Source organism: Lemur catta, chromosome 2 (genome assembly GCF_020740605.2).
Source record: "Lemur catta isolate mLemCat1 chromosome 2, mLemCat1.pri, whole genome shotgun sequence".
Lineage (NCBI taxonomy): Eukaryota > Metazoa > Chordata > Mammalia > Primates > Lemuridae > Lemur > Lemur catta.
Genome location: NC_059129.1, coordinates 81,215,110 through 81,238,097, shown reverse-complemented (window position 1 = coordinate 81,238,097; position 22,988 = coordinate 81,215,110). Strand labels below are relative to the sequence as shown.

Genomic DNA, 22,988 nt, shown 5'->3' with positions numbered 1-22,988 from the left:
TACCTTGATGTCTCCTGGATCACACATTTGGGGGCAAGCTAGTCTCTATGTCATAAGAACACTCAAGCAGCCCTGGGAAGAGGCCCACATGGGCTGGAACCTAGACTTCTCTGTAATAACATGGACAAAAACAACTTGCCAGTCATTTGAGTGAGCCACTTTGGAAGTGAGTCCTCCGACCCCAGCCAAACCTTCAGATGCCTGCAGCCCAGGCTAACATCAAACTGCAACATCACAAGAAACTCAAGCCAGAACTTCACAGCCAAACAACTCCCTTATCCCTTCTGAGAAAAACTGTGAGAGATACTTATTAAGTCACTACATTTTGAAATAATTTGTCATGTAGTAACAGATAACTAAAAAAGAGTTTATTCACAAATAATATTTTCCTTTTCAACCATAACCTCTATAACTTAAAAGACATAATATAAACAGTAGTTACTAGATTGTATAAAACTAATAGGCAGCCTCAAGTTATAGAATCAGGTAGGCTCGGAGCACAGTGTTTTGGAGATAGTCTTCAAATAAAATGTCAGGTACCATAAAAACTATGTTGCTGGAACCCTTCTATTTAGGCTCACAGGTGACCTCTTAATTGGTGGTAACACTGTACACAATATGGATGTCATTGTATATGTATTTCTTACAAAAGGACAGAGACAAACTTTAAAGCAAGTACTGTACTATGTTCTATTTTTTTCTCAGCAGGAGAAAAACTTTTCTCCAGGAAACTTTAAAATTGTTGAGTGTACATGGGAAAGCCACTGACCAGTTGCATCATGCTGAAGATAACCAGAAAAGCATAATCAGTTGTCTGGGATGGCATTTGACGTTATAATATAAAAAATTCTAGCTATCTGGAAAATCTGATCAAAGTAACACATATTCTAAGGGCTTCAGGTAGCTGGTATTTTATAGTACCTTTTCATAATAGCACAATCAAAAGCAACTGAAAAATTATGGGCTATATACCTGCATAATTCAAAGGACTAAGACTGCTGTGCTTTTATAGTTTTTCAGTGTCACTTCTAAATGATGACAATTTATCTGCACTGCTTCTATACTGCTGCTTTATTTTATAGCAGAAAAGCAGGAAAGAAACTACTTGCTTGGGTGAAGGCTCTCTTATGAAATAAAGACTATGTATCCAAGATAACTCTTTTCCTACTTTGAGTTTGAGGTTGCATCCCAGAACCTTAGATTAGCAGCAATCTGACCTCTGGTTGAATAGCAAATTATTGTGTGTACTGATAAACTTATCACCACCATTCAGGTTAATTTTTTTTTTCTTTTTGGAAAACATTAACACCAAACTATATGGTCTATTCACCTAAGCTCTTTGTTTATGAACACATATTACGAATATATGCCTATAAGTAACCATAGCAACTTGAAATACATGATCTAGAAGACAGCCAGGGACTCTGTTTTCCTGCCTGTTCATATAAAACTCCTTCCATGAGAGAGGAGAATTTGTCATTATCTCAGAAGAAAAAAGGCTAGAAATGTCTTTGGCAGGATGGAGGTATGAAAATATAGCTATAATAAAAACTTAAGTGGCTAAAAAAGGAGATATGAGATTCTTTTATTACCTCATATACTCTTAACAACTGTGTCAGATAAACATTATATTAACATTATATCACTCCTGAACCAACACTTAGCACTTCGTCATATAAAAGATTCCCACTTGTTTTTATTTTTTTTTTTTTGAGACAGAGTCTCACTCTGTTGCCCAGGCTAGAGTGCCAAGGCGTCAGCCTACCTCACAGCAACCTCAAACTCCTGGGCTCAAGCAATCCTCCTGCCTCAGTCTCTTGAGTGGCTGGGACTACAGGCATGCACCACCATGCCCGGCTAATTTTTTCTATATATATTTTTAGTTGTCCATATAATTTCTTTCTATTTTTAGGAGAGACAGAGTCTCGCTCTTGCTCAGGCTGGTCTAGAACTCCTGAGCTCAAACTATCTGCCTGCCTTGGCCTCCTAGAGTGCTAGGATTATAGGCAAGAGCCACTGAGCCTGGCCTCTCATTTGTTTTTAGATTTATTTCTTTGGATTCAGAAGTTTATCTTAAAGCTAAAGTATCCTAATAACAATAAGGTGCTAGGTTTCTATTTTTAAAAGTAATACTAGTAACACTGAGGACATTTTTGAAAAAAATAAAGACATAATCTGATTCAGTATTGATCATATTAAGTTTTCATTTTTGTATTGTATTTTTAAAGTTAAGCTTAGTACTTTTTAATTTACAAAGAAGGCTTTATTTTCCATTTCTTGCACAGATAAAATTCTAAGGATTTTCAAGCCCCCCTTAACCCAGTATCTCCCAAAATTTGGGCCACCAACCAGAGGGACTTGCTAAGCTATGCTAAATCATGTAAGGAAGTTATTTCCAGCTTCATTCTCTTTCAATTCCTCTGACTACATCAAGAAGAGATGTTATCAACACCACTGAAATTCTTGCCAATTTCTCTCTTAAAGAGCAAAGCTTAGAAACAAAGAGCAAAGTCTCAAGCTTAGAGTCTTCAGCAGGCAATAGTTTCTAGCTAGAAATTAACAACACTTCTGTGTTCTTTTTTTTTATCCATATGTCCACTTCTGTTTATGGCAAGTGCTACCTGCTTTTTATTCATAGTTATTTCAAGTTTCCTTTAAAAATTATTTTAATGATCACACTTTTATAAAGAAATATTAATAAGTATACAAGAAGTGCACAGATATGGCCAGAATTTTGAAGATGTTATAAAAGTGATTGCAATTTGAGAAATACTACATTAATCCATCTGTCCAACAAATAAATATAAGTGCCTGCTATATGCATGTCATTGGTTTAGCCACTATGAAGGACAGAGAAAATTGTTCAAAAAAATGTAAACACAAAGGTCAGAAGAGGAGAAAATTAATTTAAGACGAGGTAATCACAAAAAGATTCACAAAGTGGCATTTGAGCTAGGTCTTGAAAGACAAGTATAATTTACAAATATAGAGACAGGGAGAGCATTCTAAGAGAGTAAAAGCATAACAGGATAGGCCTGAGTGGTGGCATGTTCCAAATCTTGATTCTGGTTACATGGGTGCGTATATATTTGTTAAAACTTATTGAAATGTACACATAAAATAAGTGCACATCATTTTATGTAAATTTGCATGTAAATTTTTCCTTTACAAGTTTGATACTATACCTTTGATCTATATAATGAAAGGTCATTGAAGTTTCAGGCTTAGATAGCTTGGGGAGGAGGAGGAGGTAAATACAATAAAAAGAAAAGGTAAATTGCAGTTTAAAGACAAGGGGATCAAATTTGCATATAATAAATTCTCAAGAGACCAGCCTATAATCCTAGCACTCTGGAAGGCTGAGGCTGCAGATCATCCGAGCTCAGGAGTTAGAGACTAGCATGAGCAAGAGCGAGACCCCGTCTCTACAAAAAGAAATAGAAAGAAATTAGCTGGACAACTAAAAATATATATAGAAAAAATTAGCTGGGCATGGTGGTGCATGCCTGTAGTCCCAGCTACTCGGGAGGCTGAAGGCAGTAGGAGTGGTTGAGCCCAGAAGTTTGAGGTTGCTGTGAGTTAGGCTGATGCCTTGGCACTCCATCCTGGGCAACAGAGTGAGACTCTGTCTCAAAAAAACAAATAGATAAATAAATAAATTCTCAATAAAAACTGTTAGCTATTACACAAAAACATTACCTTTACATTTCTACTTAGTTTTATTTCAAGGAGAGAATTTACCTGAATTAAGGCTTATCTATTAAAATTATATGTTCTATTCCCACTGCTCCCCCTAAACAAAAGTGTGCATTAATAGCACTGGCCCCTAAAAAAGTTACAAGGAACAGCATATCCATATTCATTGTGTGATAATGATACTATGAACTAAAATAAAATTTTAAGGTTCACCCCTACACAGGCTGATTAAATGGACCCCCTCATGGCCAAAGGAATATCCTAAAACGAAATTGCCTGTCAGGAGGAAGGAGGTCAGACATGCCTTATCATGCCCCCCTCCCTTTTTGGGGACATCCTTTGTAACTCATTAACAGGCCTAAGGGTATGGGAGACAAACCTACAGGTCCTCAATTTACACAACAAATATAGGTCCAGTGGCTTATCTCTGATAACAGCAACTATGTTAAAACATTCCAAGCCTTTAGACAAAGCTTCATGTCTTTAACCAATTACAAGCCAAAGAATCTTTAAATCCACCTGTAACTTGTAAGACCCCATTTCAAGATGGCCCACCTTTTCGGGCCAAACCAATGTATGCCTCCCAAGTATTGACTTATGACTTTACCTGTAACCCTTGTCTCCCTGAAATGTATAAAACCAAACTGTAACCCAGCCACAGCAAGTCCACTTGCTCAAGGCCTCTTGGGCATGGCTCTGGGTCATGGTCCTCAAATTTGGCTCAGAATAAATCTCTTTAAAATTATTTTACAGAGTTTGGCTTTTTTCCATCGACAAGATCTAACAGAATGTAGCAAAACAATTTAAGATTGTAGGCCGGGTGCGGTGGCTTATGCCTGTAATCCTAGCACTCTGGGAGGCCGAGGCAGGTGGATCGTTTGAGCTCAGGAGTTCAAGACCAGCCTGAGCAAAAGCAAGACCCCATCTCTACTAAAAAAATAGAAAGAAATTATATGGACAACTAAAAATATATATAGAAAAAATTAGCCGGGCATGGTGGTGCATGCCTGTAGTCCCAGCCACTCGGGAGGCTGAGGCAGGAGGATTGCTTGAGCCTAGGAGTTCGAGGTTGCTGTGAGCTAGGCTGACGCCTTGGCACTCTAGCCTGGGCAACAGAGGGAGACTCTGTCTCAAAAAAAAAAGAAAAAAAAAAAAAAAAAAGATTGTACTCAATACTTACATTCTGTTTGTAAGCAATTTATCAATCACTCTTTCAGAATTTGTTTAACTTTTAGCTCTTTTTGATGATCTAAGCTGTTAATAGTATGTAGTTATTACACATTAAGTACATTTCAGGTGGCTTCTTTCACATTTCATAATTTTAAGAATTAATGACTGGAAGGGAAAATCATCATAGTAAAAGTAATGCCATTATCAAAGAGTCTTTACTTGTTGGAACTTTAAAATACCATTGTGAATAACATCAATAACTCCACCATAAAATCAAATTCAAAACATGAATTAATTATGGTTAAAGAAAAGCATCAAGGGACAAGAAAAAAGAAGATACTATTCTGCCATAAAGTATTAAGACTTAAAGAGACCTATGTGCATCTTTAATATTAATATTTTACTAAGGAAAATATAATTCTTGTTATACAAGTAAGTTGTCACTAGTCTTCACGCTCCAGAAAGCTGGAACTGACAGTTTGAAAAGCCAAATTTTACAGCTGCAAGGGAATTCAGCTCAAGTACAGCAATTTTCAAATTTTTATTCTCTGTAATTGTAATCTAAGAGATGTTAACAGGTTGGCCACGAGAAAACAGGCTCTCAGGTCAGGTAAATTTAGGAAACTAGATGATAACCTTCTCCTGGAGATTAACATGTGTATATGCCTAGCAGTAAAGATTCCTGCCTTCATAAGCAAATTAAAAACAACAAAAACCAAAAAACTAGTTTAACCTAGTGTGCTGGGATCCCAAATTATTTGCCACAGAACACTGTTTTGGGGCAGTAAGCCTACCAAATGGCTTTACAACAGTCTTAGGAGGAAATATCAGTTTGGAAAAATTTTAAATTCCCTTAACCAATGACAAAACTGAGGCCTAGAGAGATCACATCCCATTAGCAACAGAAAGAAGGACTTGAACCTAATCTTTTCATTCCCAAGCCAGAGCTCCTGGGAATTTCCATTACTTTAACTACACAATAGGAGTCTTTTTGAATGCATATAGTCAAACATTTAATTAACAACATTTAATTTACATTTAAGGTTTTGGTTATGGTATCACATTTTCTAGTTTGTCTATTAACTTAGGTGTTTTCAATTCCTTGTTCAAGAATGTGGTCCCTAATAATCAGGCCCACCTGGAGATTTGCTAGTGCTTAGCAATTCAGGAGAATGATTTAGTTTTGAGCGGTGGCTGAAAGTAATCAATACAATAAAGCATTTGGATTACGCGTGGTTTTAATTTACTCATTAAAGTCTGTCAGCCCAACTAAATCACTGTATTGTCTATCAGGTGGTGAGTTACTTAGCACATAATGCTGACGTTATTCATAGTAGGTCATATTAATATCTACAAGTAAAATTAAAATGCAAAAATTTATTTCTTCATGGACAATAGCCACTAACATTGAAATTGAAGGATTTTTGTCTGTCTACAGTTCAGGGCTTATTTTTCAGTTTCCTATATTTTCTGTAATCAAATTTTTGATTGCTTTAACTACAGTCTCTAAATCAGGTTTTTCCAATCTTTGTATTTCTCAAATTCCACAGAATTCTAAGAAGTGTAAGAATAATCCGAACACAATTTACGTAGCTTTTAAGAATGGTTGCGTGCCATACCCACCCCTTAGGGTAGAGGAGACCAATGAAGGAGACGGAACAAGTAATTATTATTGTGTTGCAACTTTAAAAGGCTTGGGAATCAAAGCTGGTAATTGTTAACAACTTCCGTGTGACTATTCTCACTTCCTCTTAATAAACTTCGGTACTCCTTCCTAACCCCCAACCTGACAACATTACCTATAGCCGGTATTCGGGTCTCCTCAATCCTAGAAGAGCCCACCAGACGAACAGACGGCACGGTGCCTTGATTTCTCCAACAAAGAGGTTACTCTGCGCCGCACAGGTGCGACCTACGCCTCAGCCTCACGCCCCGCCCGGCCCCGGCGCAGGGGCTCGGAACCCGCCGCGGGACGTCCCGGCCCCGCCTCCCGCCGCCCCTGCCCGGGGCCAACCTCGCGCCTCCGCTCGGTCCTGGCCCTCTGGCCCCCGCGCAGCTCCGGTCTTCGCGGGAACCAGAGGGCGGCCGACCGGCTTCGCGGCTGCAGGCGGGGCCGAGGCGGCAACACCCCCGACGCCACAGCAGCCAGACCCGCGGGGAGTCCCGGCGGCTGCGGAATGAGCCGGGCCGACAAGGATGCTCAGGGCCGGCGACTAGTGTAGCGACCGCGCTGGAGGCGGGAACGCTGTTACCTGCCGTGGGCTCGGCCGCTCCCCGCCGGCGCCGCTCTCCTGGCAACCGCGGCAGCGACACCAAGGCCGGGAAGCCGAAGGGCCTAGTGACAGCTCCCAGCGTGCACCGCGTCCACGCCGGCGTCGACGTCGACGGCCCTATATCCCCGCCCCGGCTCCCGCCTTGCCTCCCGGCGCTAGCTGTTGCCACAGCGCCCTCAAGCGGACTGTTGGGGGAAGTGGCCACAGCCACCAATGGCAGGAGTGGAAGGAAAGGGGTTTAGAGAACGCCCTCTCCAGTCCCATCTCGATGGAGATTTTGACTTAAGACTCAAAGACTTAAAAAAAACAGGATTTAAATATTATGTATTAGTTAAGTAATTCCTCAATATTTCATATGGTAACCTGAGGCTCAGAGAGGTTAGGAGACTTGGGAAGTTAGGTGACAAATACGTGGTATCGGATTTGGAAGTATTTTGAATGCAGAGCTTTCTCAGCCATATCAAGTTACTCTAAAGGGGATCGCAGAGTTTTGCCAAGACAGTAATATAAAAAAAGTGATTATATATACAATATAACAATCTTTTAAACTAATAAAACTACTAAAACAATTATGGCAAGCATGCTGTGCTAAGAATGTTATATATTTCAATATAATGTGTCAATATTTAAACGTTTAATAGCTTTGGAGATTAAAGGTGTGAGATGAGGAGTTGAAATCATCGCCCTTCAAATGGATGAGTTATTTGAGACTAAATAGTAGCAAACTTTAACTGAGTTGTCACCTCCATCCATGATTTCTAATTATTGTGATACAGTAATTTGTGCAACACAATAAACTTTAAAAACCCTAAATGATGATTTTAGAAAAATTGTCTTAAGCTAGTATCTTAAGGAATACTAGAGAATTTATTTATTTAGAATTTATTTAGGGATTTATTTATTTAGAAATGTTTTGAATTAATGTTTTTGGTGTGTGGTAATTATGACTTTGAAATTATAAAATAGAATATCAATAAACAAGATTTTCTGTATCTAAGGCATCGTTGCTTTTGTTTTTAAAAAATAAGTCTCTTGTTTTTAAATAAGTCATATAGTAATTCTACTGAGGTCTTATATTTTAATATTTCTCCATTATAAGTATTTACATAATACTAGATTGTTTTCTGTTTCACTTTCCAAAATTATCTTGTGCAATAGGATCACAACTTCTCTGAATTAGTTTTTACTTCTACAAAAGTGAATAGTACAAAATCTTCCTTTTTTTTTTTCAAAGAAATGGTTGGTCCTGTGATTCGAGATAGTAGATTTCAATCATACTCTTCTGCGTAGGTAACAGAAAACTTCTTACATTTTTGCAACTATATCAGTTTTGGAGCTATCCTAACTTGAGAAACAATGCCAAGTAAATTCTTGATATTTTGTTGTCTCAGATTGAGGCTAACAAATGACTCTAGTTCATAAAAAAGGGACCAAGATAAAGTGGGTTTGGGGCGAGGAAGTCTGCTCTTGGACTTCCTGGGAACAGCGCCCACCTGTATCACCTGCCTCCATCGCCTCCCTCCCTTCGAGCCTCATCCCAACTAGCCAAGGGGGTGTCTCCCCGGTCTGATTTGATGGTCATTTCTAGGGAGACTTAAGGGCCGGGTCATGTTCATAAGAAGCACAGTGGAAGGACAGCTTGGCTCTCCCCGCCCGCCTTTCTCAGAGCTCTGGGCCAAAGGCTGGTTTTGAAAATGCGGCCGCCAGCTCCACCCGCCCGGCCCCTTCGCTCCCGGCGCCTCCCGTCCGCTCCCCTCCCTGCCCGCGGGATCCGGCGCCCCCTGCGGCGCGCTCTCCACCCGGCAGGCGGCGCTGTGGGCTGGCAGGCGGTGCCGGCCGCGCGGTCCTGTCCCGGCCGCCTGCACCGCCTCCACTGCAGCCGCCGCCGCCGCCGCTTCTCCCGCCGCCCGTGCGACGGCTCCTGGCCGCATTGACCCGGGTTCGTCAGAACCTCCGGGTCGGTCCAGCCCGGGGCTGGCCATGGCGGCAACTGTGGCAGAGACGCGCGTGTTCCTGGAGGTGCGGAGACAGCTGCAGAGCGCGCTGCTGGTCCTGGGGTAAGACCAGGGGTCCTAGGCGCAGAGCTCGGCTCGCTGTTCTGCCGCCCGGGGGCCGGGGCCGGGGAGTCGCCGCCTCCCTCCGGACGAGGGGTTTTGAGTGTCTTCTTTCCAGTTGTTTAGAGTCCGTCGATTACTCAAAGTGAAGCCTCCTCTTGTGCTTAGCCCTCCACCCCCTACTGACAGCTTTGGCTGGGAGCTTTGTAGAAATGCAGGGTATCAGTCCCACACCATACCTACAGAATCAGAACTTAAATTTTAACAAGATTATTACCAGGATTCAAATGCACATTCGGGTTTGAGGAACAGTGACGTAAAACACTGTTGGCAGTGCCCAGCGTTTCCAATAAAACAATGCAAAAAACGCCTTGTGCACCTTTATTCGTGGTCCTTGTTGTAAGATCACGAATCTTATCTCAAGCTTCCTGTTTTGTAAAGAACCTCGGATTTTTTTTTCTCCTCATCCTGCTCTTTGCCGAGAAACTGTGTTCCGTGAATGAAAACACAGGTTGCGGACTTCTTATTGGAGCTTATTCTTTTATTCATATTCTGAGTTCCAATGAGAAGTCTGCAGACATTTAACTTGTTATGCACTACACAAACAAAAAACTTTTTGGAAAAATTCTTTTTTTTTTTTACAGTTTCGATGGTTTGTGGTCCCTTGTGACTGCTGTTTCAAAAAGAGTTAGATATTAAAATCCTGAAGATTTAATTACACAATACCACAGGTAAATTCATGCTAAGATTTTCCTCATATCTGCCGGATATCTGGTGTGGCAATTTTGGATTTGGCTTGAGAACTGAGTTCAAATCGTAGCTTCCTCACAAAGTTATTGTAGAATAATTTAATCTGAATTTCTTCAACCTTGAAATGGGGGTACTATCTGAATTTCTTTCTTTCTTCCTCTTTTGAAAAATCATAAGTTTAGACAAATATCTCCAATTCCAGTACCACTTGTAATTAGGAGCCCAAACATTACCAAAACAAAACAAACCCTTCACAATTCTCCTGGAGTATGCTCCCTTGTATAACAAGTTAAGAAACCTAACTTTGGTGGACTACTGGTTTGTTCCTGGTGGTCTTTGGCTGTTGAGATTTATCACCAGTCAATTCTCTTACGCTAGGAACAACCACTGTTCCGATTTCATTAAACATAAATTAGTTTTGCCACTTCTTAAACTACATATAAATGCATTTATACAGTATATTCTTTTTTGGTTGAAGCTGCTGTCCTTCAACATAATGTTTTTGAGATTCATGTTTCATCTATGTTGTTGTATTTATCAGTAGTCCATTCTTGCTGAGTAGTTTTCCAGTGTATGAATATACTACAATTTCATTTATCCATTTTCCTATGCTGGATGTTTTTCTTGTTTCCAGAGTTTGCTTATTATGAATATAGCTGCCATACATTGTTATGTAAGTCACTTTGTGGACATATATTTTCATTTCTCTTGGGCAAATACCGGAGTGAAGTTTCTGGGTCATAGGATAGATGTGGGCGTTACTTTGTGAGAAACTGCCAAACAGTTCTCCAAAGTGGTTGTACCAGTTTACACACTCACCAGAAAAAAAAATGAGAGTTCCAACTGCTTCATATTCTCACCTGACAGTTTAATATTGTCAGTCTTTTTGGTTTGAGCCATCCTAGTAGGTGTTAAATGTCTCGTGGTTTTAATTTGCCTTTCCCTGAGGACTACTAATATTGAGTGCCTTTCATTTGCATTTTGGCAATTCATGCATGTTTTTCTTAAAAGTATCTTCTAATTTTTTGCCATTAAAAAATCAGGTTTTTTGTTGTATTGTTAAATTGAAAGAGTTTTTTATATAGTTTTGAACCAAGACTTTTCTCATATATATACCTCTGTGTGACTAATCTTCTGGTGGTATCCTTTGCCACTTCCGGTCTCTCCAGTTATTGTTGACATTCTCCCCATCTGCTTGGACTCTATTATGGACTGAATGTGCCCCTCATATTCATATGTTGAAGACCTAACCCCCAATGTGATGGTGTTAGGAGGTAGGGAGGGCCTTTGGGAGGTGATTAGATGAGGTTGTGAGGGTGGAGCCCCTGTGATAACAGTAGTGTCCGTATAAGAAGAAGAGGAGACATCAGAACTTCCTCCCTCTGCCATGTCTGTGGTTTCAGCTGCCCAGTCTATGGTATTTTGTTATAGTGGTTGCTACAGAAACCCAAGATGCTCTGCAACCACATGCCGAGCTACCCCCATCTCCCACTCTGATTTCCTCCTCACCTGTCTCGGGCCCTGACACCCGTGCTGGCTGGTGGTCCTGATGGGCGCCCTCCACAGCCTGCTTGATTTCTCACATCCATGCCAGGCAGCTGTGGTTCCCTACGTTTGCATTGATGTTTACCTTGCTAAATGACTGAATTTTTCGGGAAGGGAAAGAAGAGTGGTAAGCCAGAGTTGGGGTGGTAGCGGGGACTTAGGAACCCAGTGATATCCCTTGAGGCCTTTGCAAGTGTCAGCTCTACATAGTCCAGTTTGAAAATCATTGAGGTAGCAAAGTGGACATTGTGTAGCTTTAGAGAAGTGGTCAGCAAAGTATAGCCTATCAGTCAAATCCAACCCTCAGCCTGTATTGGTACAGCCTGTGAGCTAAGAATGGATTTTACTTTTTTTTTTTAAGTGTTTCAAAAAAATACAAAGTAGAATATGTAACAGAGACAATATATGGCCCACAAAGCCTAAAATATTTACCATCTGGCTTTTACAGAAAAAGTTTGCTGATTCCTGCTTTACAGGATCATTATTTTTTAAACATTTCTTGAAATTGGACTTTTTTGACTCAAGGGTTTGAGGCTATTGTCCCTGCAAAAAACTCGAGTGTTTGATATTCTGTATTGTCAGTTAAGTGAAACTCTATATGCTTTGAAAAAGAACTAGCCAGAAAGTAATTGTAAGATCTTCTAAGGCAAATTAAGAGGCCTAGCTGGGAGTGGTAGCTCACACCTGTAATCCCAGCACTTTAGGAGGCTGAGGTGGGAGGATTGCTTGAGGCCAGAAGTTCAAGACCAGCCTGGGCAACCCCCATCTCTACAAAAAAATAAAAATAAAAATAAAAAAATTAGCCAGGCATGGTGGTGCATGCCTGTAGTCCTAGCTACCAGGGAAGCTGAAGCAGGGGGATCACTTGAGCCCAGGAGTTTGAGGCTATAGTGAGCTATGATTGCGCCACTGTACTCCAGCCTGGGCAACAGAGTGAGATCCTGTCTTTTAAAAAAAAGCCTAACCTGAACACATGATCAGCCCTCTGTGTTTAGATGACCCTCAAGCAGTTGGCCTGATGTTTGCAGTTAGGTGGCATCATGTGGATGGCCTGCCATCTGTATTTAAGAGGGAGCTGTAGTACTTTGTACCTCTGGTACAATGTTTATCATATCTCAGTTTCAGAGGAAGGTCATTTCTATATAGCCTTCATCCCCTCTATACTTTTGATACCTTGTGGACAGGGACTGTGTTTTACCCTTTATTGCCTACACTGAGTAATTTGTGTTTACTGTGAATCGGAGTAGTATTCATATATGACTATCTTGTTTTTTTCATTATTTCTTTTTATCCTTAAAATTGACAAGAAAGTTCTTCTCTTGTATCTTTTGTTTCACTTAATCCTGGTCTCTTTATCAAAATCCTGTTTACCAAGTAATAGTACTTTGCTCTGATTTACTGTAAGATAAGGCATGATCGTAATGCTGGTCTCAGAAGCAAGAATAAAAAATATGACCCAGGACTTGCATGTTACGGTAACAATAGAGTACTCTCTGAGCTGATCTAAATCTAGTGTAGATTTGTTTCTTTTATGATCCACTTGCTGCTGTTTTTCTGAGGCAGTGACTTTAGAACCCCTATTGAAGAGGAAGAGAGAAATCCTTGGTCATTTTTGTTTCTTTCATCATGTGGTTTTCATTATGAGAAATAATTTACTTGGGTTATATTTTTAATTACCAGAGAAGCAAAAGAAGAAGATATGCCCATGGATATTTCCATAATGCCGTCCTCACTCCAGGTGAAGACTCCTGAAGGCTGCACAGAGATCCGGCTTCCAGCAGAGGTCAGGCTTGTACCTTCTTCTTGCCGTGGGCTGCAGTTTGTTGCTGGAGATGGACTGCACCTGCGGCTGCAGGCGCGGGCGGAATTCTGTCCAAGTGAGTAATATTAGCACTTTCGTTTCTGCATTTACTTTCTCGTTATAAATCAAAGGTGATATTTCTTTTGATAAATTGAGCTTTTCCCAGGTGGAAAAACTATTCATCAGCAGCATGGGAAGAGCTGGGGGTTGAGAAGATTAGGGTCGTTGTCAGCTCTGCCTGTTATTGGCTATGTGCAGTTGAACTTGTCACTTGACCTGAGCCTTCCTTCCTCTCTCCCTTTCTCTCTCCCTCCCTTTTTTAGAGCACTTTTATGTTCACAGCCAAATTGAGCAGAAGGTATAAAGATTTCCCCTGTATCTCCTGCTTTGTTTCTTTAATTGTAAAATTTCCTAACTCACAGATGTGATGTGAAGATTAAATCAGACGCAGTTGTGCAAGGCCTGGTTGATTTTACAGCATTACATAGAAATTTATTCATTTAACAGATATTTTAGTTCATGCTGTGTGCTGGGCATTAATATCTAGGTGCTAGGGATACAGAATTGAACAAGGTAGGGAAGGTCTGTGCTCTCATGGAGCACATTTTATTGGGTGGGAACAGACAATGAGCAAATAATTTAATTGCATGCCAAGAAAAGTGCCATGGGTAAAGTAAAGCAGAATAATGGGACAGGGAGTGACTAGGGGTTGGGTGACAGGTGGTCAGGGAAGGCCACTGTGAGGAGGTGATGTTTGATCAGAGAACTGAATGATAGAAACGATCCCATCCATGTAGAGACAGTTCCAAATAGAACAGTATACATAAAGGTCCTGAAGTTGAGTTTGATGCATAATTTAATTTTCATTGTTGCTAAGCCTGTTATATTTACAATATTTTGTAATTGATGTATTGATTTAACAAGGCAGCAAAAAAATTTCATAAGACCTCAGGGTTATAGTGAATAAAATTATTGGGTTCATTACATCTCTTAAAATGTAAATAATATGTTTTGGGGGATTAGAATGATGTAAAAAGGGGAAACAGGCTGTAAAAGACTGATGTGATGTTTATTCTCAGAGAGAGATTATAATTCTTTCAGCTGTACCCTGAGACTTTACTGCTGCCTTGTCTGTAAGAAATCTTTCATCTGAGCTGTGTGGGTCCTGGCGGTGGGGTCAGTAGGATTGTTCTGAAGAGCCATTTAGGAGATGCTGTGCATTCCCCTGAGTCTCTGTTCCTGGCTTTTGAAAGGAAAGTAAAAATAGAATTTCACTCCTTTTTTGCTGGAGAGTAATTTTTGCTGATGTCCTGGATTAATGAGTAACTAGTTTGAGTTGAGCAGAGTTGGTTTTAGGAACAAGGAATAGAGAAAAGAGATGTCAATGGAACTTAAGTGACATAGGATAAATGCTAAGAATGACTATTGGAATAACCATGCAAAGAAGGATGGGATCACCAAGACAGGAAAAAGACTCCCTGGTGCCCCTAATAATAGGCAGAGAAAGTGTTGTTTCAGGGAAGAGACTGTGGGAGTCTGGATCTTGTGACATCATCACCTTATCCTTTAGCAACGATGAACACCAGTAACCACAGCAGGAATCTTGGGTTGGATCTGGAAACTGGGGAAAAGCAGGCAGGAACGTTACAGGGGAGTGTTTTCTAGTTTTCTGGGACTGTGATTTTAGGGATGGAGGAATGGAGACCTCCAGGGACATAGTATTAGGTTGTTGCCCACACATAGTCTGTAACTGTGAATACACAAGTAGCAAAACTGGGATTATTTATAAAATTTTAAATCTGCAAATACTGTTTAATCTTAACTGTAGGACAAAATAAATTGCTTGCTGTGTGCGGGTTTGCATATTGTTTGTGTTCATTGGTCTCCTGTTTCTTTACACTTTTAAAACATTTTACTTAAATATCTGAAAAGGAAAATTTTAAAAGCCTGTTCCACAGTGCATGAAAGTGTATGCAAAATAGATTCCTCAGCACTTAATTGCCTTAGTGGTTTCCACACAATCTGTAGTGAATAAATAACTTGCTGAATGAATAAATATGAGTAGATGCATACTGATGTGAACGTTAATCAAATTGTATTGTAGGAAGTGACTTCTGAAAGTTTTAGCATTCAGTTTGTGTTTCAGGATGAAAAAAATGTGACTTTTCAACGATAAGAACACCCTTTTAAGGACAGTTATAGTAAACATCATACTGGCACACTATTTTGAGTGTCAGATCATGACCCCTGAAATGGGACTGGCCACAGTAGGATGTGATGTATATAACACAAGTGTTAGATTCAGCCCAGCAGCTGTGCACTCCAGGGTTCCTGTGTATCAGAAAGTTCTGCCTTTTAATCCTGACCCAGTGCCTCATTCTGGGCGGCCAGCAGAGGGCAGTGTTTCACTGAAAATTTGTTTATTGGTCTGGAAGGACTATTCTGGGTGTCTTACCTAGGTCTCCTGTCAATCTGCTCAAAGTTAAAGAATAATGCTCTTTATTTCACCTTAGTGCTGTAGGGATTTGTGGTCACCCTAGAAATTGAAGGATTTTTAATTGCTAGGGCTTAAATTTTCTAGCATCCATTTTTTAATCCTTACTATACATATGGAGTAACATAAACCAAATTCAACTTTCTTGATTCTAATGGATATGATGTCGTTTCTTTAATTGGGTTTTCTGTAGACAGATATTTTAGGATTTTTTTAATGAAGATTTTCTTTTTTCACAAGAGGAATAACAGAAACTAAGGGAATATGCTGCATTATGCTTCTGTTTCACACAGTCTGGGACATGCACATTTTCTCCAAGCTTTCAATGTTTTCCCACGGCTTTCATGAGAAATTGAATTTTGCTCTTGAAAGAGTGGACTCTTCTTTAGAGCCATTTCATTCCCAGGGCCCTGTCCAATAAAAACCAGTTTGAGATCCCTTGTGTTTGTACATATGGTAATATTCCAGAGTGGACATAAACCTTCTTTAAATCAAATTAGCTTAAATTTAAGAGCTCTCTTTACTAGCAGTCACGCTGCTGTAGAGCTATACTGTAAGACGTAGCAGAGGAAAGCTGAGGATGGTGAAGATCTGTGTAGTTAGCTCTATGTGGAGGAAATGGTTCATTTTCACTCATCCTTAATGTTGGTATTTATGGAATGAGAGAAATAACTCAACAAATGTTACGTGGGTAATCTAGGGCAACACCTAGCTCTGAAACCCTCAGCAAAATCTGTTGTTTTTGAAAACACTTCACAATATTTGCTTCTGGTTGAGTCATCAGATAATGCTAATTAAACATGTACTTCTAGGTAGCTCATAAACAGTGTTTATTGGTGGTAATTTATTGTGGCTATTAAACTCTTTAAGTACGTTAATATATTCGTTCCAACCTCTAAGATTTGCTATTTCGTTGATTTTCTTTAGAACTGATTTCAGTGTTTAATAAAAGTTCACAAGCCCAAGGATGTTGCAGCTTTTATTGCCAATCCTGCGGTGAAGTCATCATAAAGGACAGGTAAGGAATGTATTTAATACTGATTAATTCTGTGCCTGGCAACGATTATCTCTTTTTCTCTCATAATTTTTGAAGTAATTGTCAACATAGCAGTATATGGCCTTAAGATGAGAGCCAGCTTAATGTTGCTTTGAACAAAATCAGCCACAGTATTTGCCAGCAGTCAGAACGGTTGGCTCTTCCCAAGGAGATAAAGGAGAGCGATAGGATGCTGGCTTGGAGGGAGGAAGGCTTGTCTTGGTCAAAGAGCCTGTGCTGGTCACTGCAGCACCTCTCTTCGGAAAAGAGACATGCGATCTGTCACTTTTTATCCATTGTGATGGTGAGTGAGGTTTTCCACAGTAAGTGAATTTTCTACTTAACCAAAGCTTTTGCAGCAAAAGTTTTTATTGAACTATTTTTATCAGTGCCTTCCTCAAATCCATTTCCTATTTCCCCTGATTATTAAAACAGAGCATACAGAGCACAAATTAACCTTTTCTCAATGATTAGGTTAATCTTGTAACCTGTTCTTGTGATGTGCTGTGATTACCCTGTTGAGGTGGGAAGGGCTCTTTGCTGTCTGGGTTTTTTTTTGCATTCCCTAGGGCTCTTTTAATTATTTCTTTGTCTTTTTTCTCTTGTCAGCCTTGTTTCTTGGGCACAAATTTCTCCCCCTAAATTTTCAGAGTCTAACCACTGGTAGGCTGGAAAGGCAGATCAACACCTTCTTATTGTTAACAATATTTAAAGAGAAAATTCAGAATTCTCTGTTAGACAGGGTTTCCTGAGTCAGGTTCCTGAGACTTTTAAATGAATGGATCCTTCATAGCTGAAACCTGCTTCTCTCCCCGTGTCCCTGTCTCAAGAATGCCCAACCTCGACCTGTGTCCTCAAGGTAGAAACCTGGTGTCATTGCTTGGGTTCCTCCTTGTAAGGGGTTCCCCCCCCACCTTAAGTTGTCTCTCACCAGGTACTTTTTCTGTTTTCTTCCTTAGCATGTCTTGTGTAAATCTACTTTCCTCCATTGTGGGGCCACGAACTTGGTTGAGGCCACTGTCTTCTCACCCAATTACACTTGTTGCCAGCTCCTCATCCACTTTGCCTTCCTCTAGTTCCGCCGTTGTCTGATCCATTTAGACACTGAGTGAGTGTTGTCAAATGCAGCTAGATCCCCTGTTCAAACCCTTCCGTAGCCCCCCTTTTCTTCAGGATAAATTCCATATGTCCTTAGCATGCCGTGTCAGGTCCTTTGTGAGTTCACCTTTGTATATCTCTCCACCCTCACATTCAGCCCTCGTTCACCAACCTGCTACCTTCCCCCCAAAAAACACATCATTGTTGACTCCATTCTGTAGATCAGTGTGGAGTCTCACAGTCTCTTCATGCTTTCCTTCACCCTGGGGCCTTATGAGAGCTACTTCCTCCCCCTGGAATGTGCACTATGCTCCTGTCTCCCCTGGTTAGCTCCTACCTGAACTTTAGAATTCAGCTGACAGGGCAGTTACTACTGGGAGCCTTCCCCAAACCCTGGTTTGGTCTAGGTGCTCCTCTAAGGTTTACTTGCCTGTCTTCATGATTAAACTCTCAGGTGGGGATAATCTTATTGTCTGCTGTATCTTTTATCCCCACTCTACTGAGAGTGCAGTATAGTGTAGTGCCCAGCAGTGCAGACTCAGAAGCCAGACCAACTGGATTTGCATCTAACTTGCATGACCCTGGGCAAGTTACTTAACCACTCTGTGCCTCAATTTCCTTATTATGAAAATGCAGCTAACAATAGGACCTACCTCAAATGGTTTTTAGGAGGATCAAATAAGTTTCAGTGTTTATAACAGTGCCTGGCACATGACAACCACTGAGTGTGTGTTAGCTACTACTACAATTATTATTCTTATCATCGTCATCATTGTTCCCATCCCCAGCATCAGGCATAGTGCCTGGTGAATAGTATCCTCTCAGTGACTTCTGGCTGGATTGAATTGAATAAACCTTGCTGTGTTTATTTTGGCCTTCTACCAGCCTTTCTTGCTTGCTTCCTGATTTCTGGCAGCATCCCAGATGGATGAGATAGCACAAGTTACTCTGGTGTAAGTGGAGGGTTACAGAGAATCCTCAGAATGATTATCTTGAGTAAGAAATGAGGTGACTTTAAATTTGTAGAGGAGAGAACCTCGTCTTTGCTCAGATTCCCTAAGGGTTACAGTTGCTGCAGAGTATGCACTCGGTGACAGGCCCACTTTATCCTGAAAGGTCCAGAGCATCCCGGTTGACGTAGTTCTTCCAAGAATGTTTTCCTTCTCTCAGTCTCTTTCAGGTTTCGGTTGAATTCTCAGATGAAGTTTCTGAAACATTCATTCCTATACAACAGTGAAGCGACCTAGAAGTTATAGTAGGAACACATTCAGTGTGACAGTATTTCCTGGTGCTGCTTATGGTAAAGAACATGTTCATTCATCATTGGCTGATATTTGTGTTTCATTGGAAAAGGATGATATGGAAAATCTTTATCTGTAGCCCCCATTTTTCCCATTTAGGAACTGTATCTTCTGTTTTGTTTTGGTCTTTTTACGATCATGGAACTGAGAACTAGAAGGACTTAGAGGCTAATGTTGAAGGACAGTATTCACTCTCCCTACTCCTGACCATCGGCAGACCCTGTATCGTGGAGGCAGGAGTAGGAGAATGGGACCTGGCTTTGAACTCCAACTTCACCACTTAGTAGCTGGGGAACCTTGTTTTTACCACCTCAGCTTCTTTTAATAAGGCCTATTTTTCAAACTTGTCAAGAGAGTTAAAGGATGTAATATATAGAACAGTTAATGCTCAACAAACTCTCTTTAGTTGGTTTTATAGACTCTACCCCCTTTTCCAAATTGTTCTTATTAGCAAACTAGCAAATTATCTAGTTTCACACCTTTTGTTACAGGACTCTGATTCACATATGCTATATGTGCCAGGGAAATGAATCACCTTTCTCCCTTTTTCTCTCCGAGAAGATAAACAGTGGAGTTGACTCAGCTTTTGCCTCTTTTGAGCAAAGCTTACCTGAAAGCCTTTTCATATCACACCTATGTGTCTGGCATGTACATGCCTTCAGTAATGCAGAGAAATCCTTAGTAAATTACTCAAGGCTCTGTTTACATTTTACTCTCAGGTAGCATGCCCCATGACTGTTTGTTTTATGGGGAAAAAACGTATTTTCAAATACCTACACATGGATTTTATGTTGATTGTTAACACCAAATCCATTGGTCTTCTCATTTTACCTTAGTTATCTGTTTTATGTGAGTGGTAAGGACAACTTCTGTGTTTGTTAAATAGAAAACAAGACCAAAGATATTTCAAAAGAGATTGTATGTGCTGTAATGAAAGTAAACTAATTGTAAACATCTTTCCCAGGAAGGTACCTTGAAATATATTTTATCTGTATTGGGAGCACCTCAAATAGGAGCAATGGAGCAGGTTTAAATCTGCTTACAAGCTAGACTTATTATCTGGGAATAAGTTACTTTAATTTCCTGGGCCTCAGTTTCCTCATCTGTAAAATGAGGAAGTTAAATTAGATAAACCTGTGTCTTATTAGCATGAAAATTCTCTTATCAGTGAACCTCATAAAGTTATGCTTTGGGTTTCATGTACTTTGTGATCCATGATTATTTGACTAGTGCAAGACTTAACATTTGTTCCTTTTTTTTTAGTGAAAAAGGTTTTTGTCAACCTAATTATTGAAATAAGGGATAGACTACAGTCTCATTATGGCTCATTAATGGCTTTTAATACCTATTAGCATCAAAGCACATGACATCTGCTAATTATAGCAACTTTTTTTCTTAATTTAGGGTCACATGTTCTTAGCCATTTGTTTTGGTTATTTGAAAATAAATAATACCTCGTTTCTTTACAATAAAATTTTCCAATTTGTATTTTTACCAGATCAGAATTTTTCTATAAAATTTGTCTAAACATGAACAATTTCTAATTATGTTCTTTTTGAGAGTAACAGGCCCTAATGTCAAGCAACAATAATAAAATGTTCTTTTTTGTGAATTGTCCTAGAAATAGTTAAACAGTCACTGTATTTGGAATTTGTGTCTCCTAACAATAAATTCATGCCATACTTGAATGACATCATTTTGTCAAACAAGACTTTCAGCCCTAAGCCTTTTGATTTTCAGATCATTTGAAGCAGGCTGCTCTCTGAGGTCTCTGGACTGGTCCTCCCCGTGCTGCCTGCACTGGCAGAGCAGTGCGAGGTGTCAGCCCAGAGCTCATGAGGGCATTGAAACTCCAGAAGGAAACCAGCAGGATGGGCTTTATGGAAACATGAGATGTCAGAACATCCCACTGCTTGGCTGGTCCACTTGGCAGACCAGCTATAATTGTAGCCTGAAAACAACTACTCCCGTGAATACAGTCACTTTCTATGGGAAAGTGAACAAAAAGATTAATAAAGACTGCAGGCACAACCTGGACTGTTGGTAATATTATACAAACTTTTGGAACAGAATTAAACTTTTATGGGTCTAATCATACTGTGTACATAATAGTATTAAAATGCAAAGCTAGTTTTATAGGATTTGTGGCATACCATTTGGATAATGTCACTAGAATTTATTAATATCTAAATTTCAGCAGCCGTATTTTGAGCTTTGGGTGTTTGATGTTATTCTTAAGATTCTTAATGTCTGTTTGGTTATAACCCAATCTGTATAAGCTTTGTGTTATTAAAATTGTTAGTATCACTGATTAATAGTTGATTTTAAAGCTAAGGGACATTTCATTTTCTTGTGTGTATGTTTATTTTCTTATTCTTTTTTCTTTTATTTTTTCATCTCTTTATTTTTTTATTTTCTTTAACTGTAAGGGAGGTACATTTTCTTGTATATATGTTTAAGTGTTAAAAACATCACCAATCAATAGCATTTATTAAAGTGGTGTATTTTAAGTTATTATTTTCCAAAAGTTTGTCCTCAAGATGCATTAAAAGTAACTAGCAAATTTTAATTTGCTATAAACCTGTGTTGCTGTTCATCATAGAATCTTAAGCTGAGAGAAAATTTAAGAAATCATTTCACTCTTTTTTTGAGCTTCAGCAGGTTTTTACCTAAAAACTACCTGGAAAAAATGGTATCTATTTTATTTTGAAAGTTCTCTTGGGAAGTAGATCATATCAAAGTATGCTTTTTAGAGTTTTAGATAGATATACTGTAAGTAGAGCTGTGATTAAAATACATCTTTTGTTCTTAAAGGTTTTATGTTTTTTCCAAAACATCAGAAAATTTTCTGCTATAAAAACCCTTTTATCTTTGCAGTGACTTGTGAATTAAGTACTTTCTTGCCCCTGATGCATTATGGAGATGGTTATAGGATATATTATATAGCTTTTATTCACTATGACATGGGGTCGAGCAAGTTAAGTTTAAAATATCGTATTTTGTGTTAATGTGCATTTGTCTCTCAGGTCACTGTAAATCTTGGTACAGTTTCATTTCCTTGATCACAAATGAGATTTTGCTATTGTTGTCTTTTGCACTATATTGAGGGTCTGTTTATTGACACTACGTGCAAAATGTCAGGGGACAGAGAATCATAATGACAGAGAAGGTTTAGGAGCCTATTTAGGCCTAACTCCCACTCTAAACAGGTAACTTGTTTGCCCTCTTCTTCTTCTTGGTAAAAATTCAAATCGGACCTGTCACTTGCCTGCTTAAAATTCTATAATGCTTCCCACTTATCTGTAGGACCAAGTCCCCATCCCGTAGTGTGGCCCTTAACACCCCTCACAGTTGGCCACCATCCCACCTGCCTGGTCTCTTCTATGGCTATTCTGCATTGCCAGAGAAGGAAATATATTCCAAGGGAAAGAATTTCATTTTGGAGCCAGGAAGACTTGGGTTAAGATGCTGGCATTGCTGATCACCTCTCATTGTGTGTACTTGTATAGATTATTTAACACTTCTGAGCTTCACTTTCTTCCTCTGTAACAGAGGAATGGTATTTCATATCTCACAAAGTTGTTGTGAACATTAAATGGAATAAGGTGTGTGTGGTGCCCACCAGGGGTCTTTTTAAGTTCAACTAAACATGCAGACTCACAAGACTACCACAGGCCACCCTTCTTGCCAGGGGCCCAGCATCAAGAATTCCTCTCAGCAGGGGCTCTGAGCAGTTTATGCAAGGGACAGCTCACATACCTATCTGGGGA

The 22,988-nt window shown here is 39.8% G+C and overlaps 2 protein-coding genes across 9 annotated transcripts in view; one reads left to right on the top strand and one right to left on the bottom strand.

The window, feature by feature from the left end:
• The window catches only part of DOP1A (DOP1 leucine zipper like protein A), a 98,174-nt gene extending 90,938 nt beyond the window's left edge, over nucleotides 1–7,236 (bottom strand). For 3 of the 6 annotated variants that reach the window (XM_045543945.1, XM_045543944.1, XM_045543947.1), the window contains exon 1: nucleotides 7,119–7,229. The gene's annotated coding sequence lies outside the window, so the exon portion shown is untranslated. Of the gene's footprint in view, nucleotides 1–7,118 lie in introns of all 6 variants that reach the window. The other 3 variants (XM_045543949.1, XM_045543948.1, XM_045543946.1) reach the window with 3 other exon arrangements.
• Nucleotides 7,237–9,032: 1,796 nt separating this feature from the next.
• UBE3D (ubiquitin protein ligase E3D) overlaps nucleotides 9,033–22,988 on the top strand; it is a 137,844-nt gene continuing 123,888 nt past the window's right edge. For all 3 annotated transcript variants that reach the window (XR_006733527.1, XM_045543943.1, XM_045543942.1), the window contains exons 1-3: nucleotides 9,033–9,196; nucleotides 13,169–13,365; nucleotides 16,711–16,801. Coding sequence is in view for 2 of the 3 variants with exons in the window: in XM_045543943.1 (XP_045399899.1) it covers nucleotides 9,120–9,196; nucleotides 13,169–13,365; nucleotides 16,711–16,801 (365 nt within the window). In the remaining variant the exon portion in view is untranslated. The remainder of the gene's footprint in view (nucleotides 9,197–13,168; nucleotides 13,366–16,710; nucleotides 16,802–22,988) is intronic.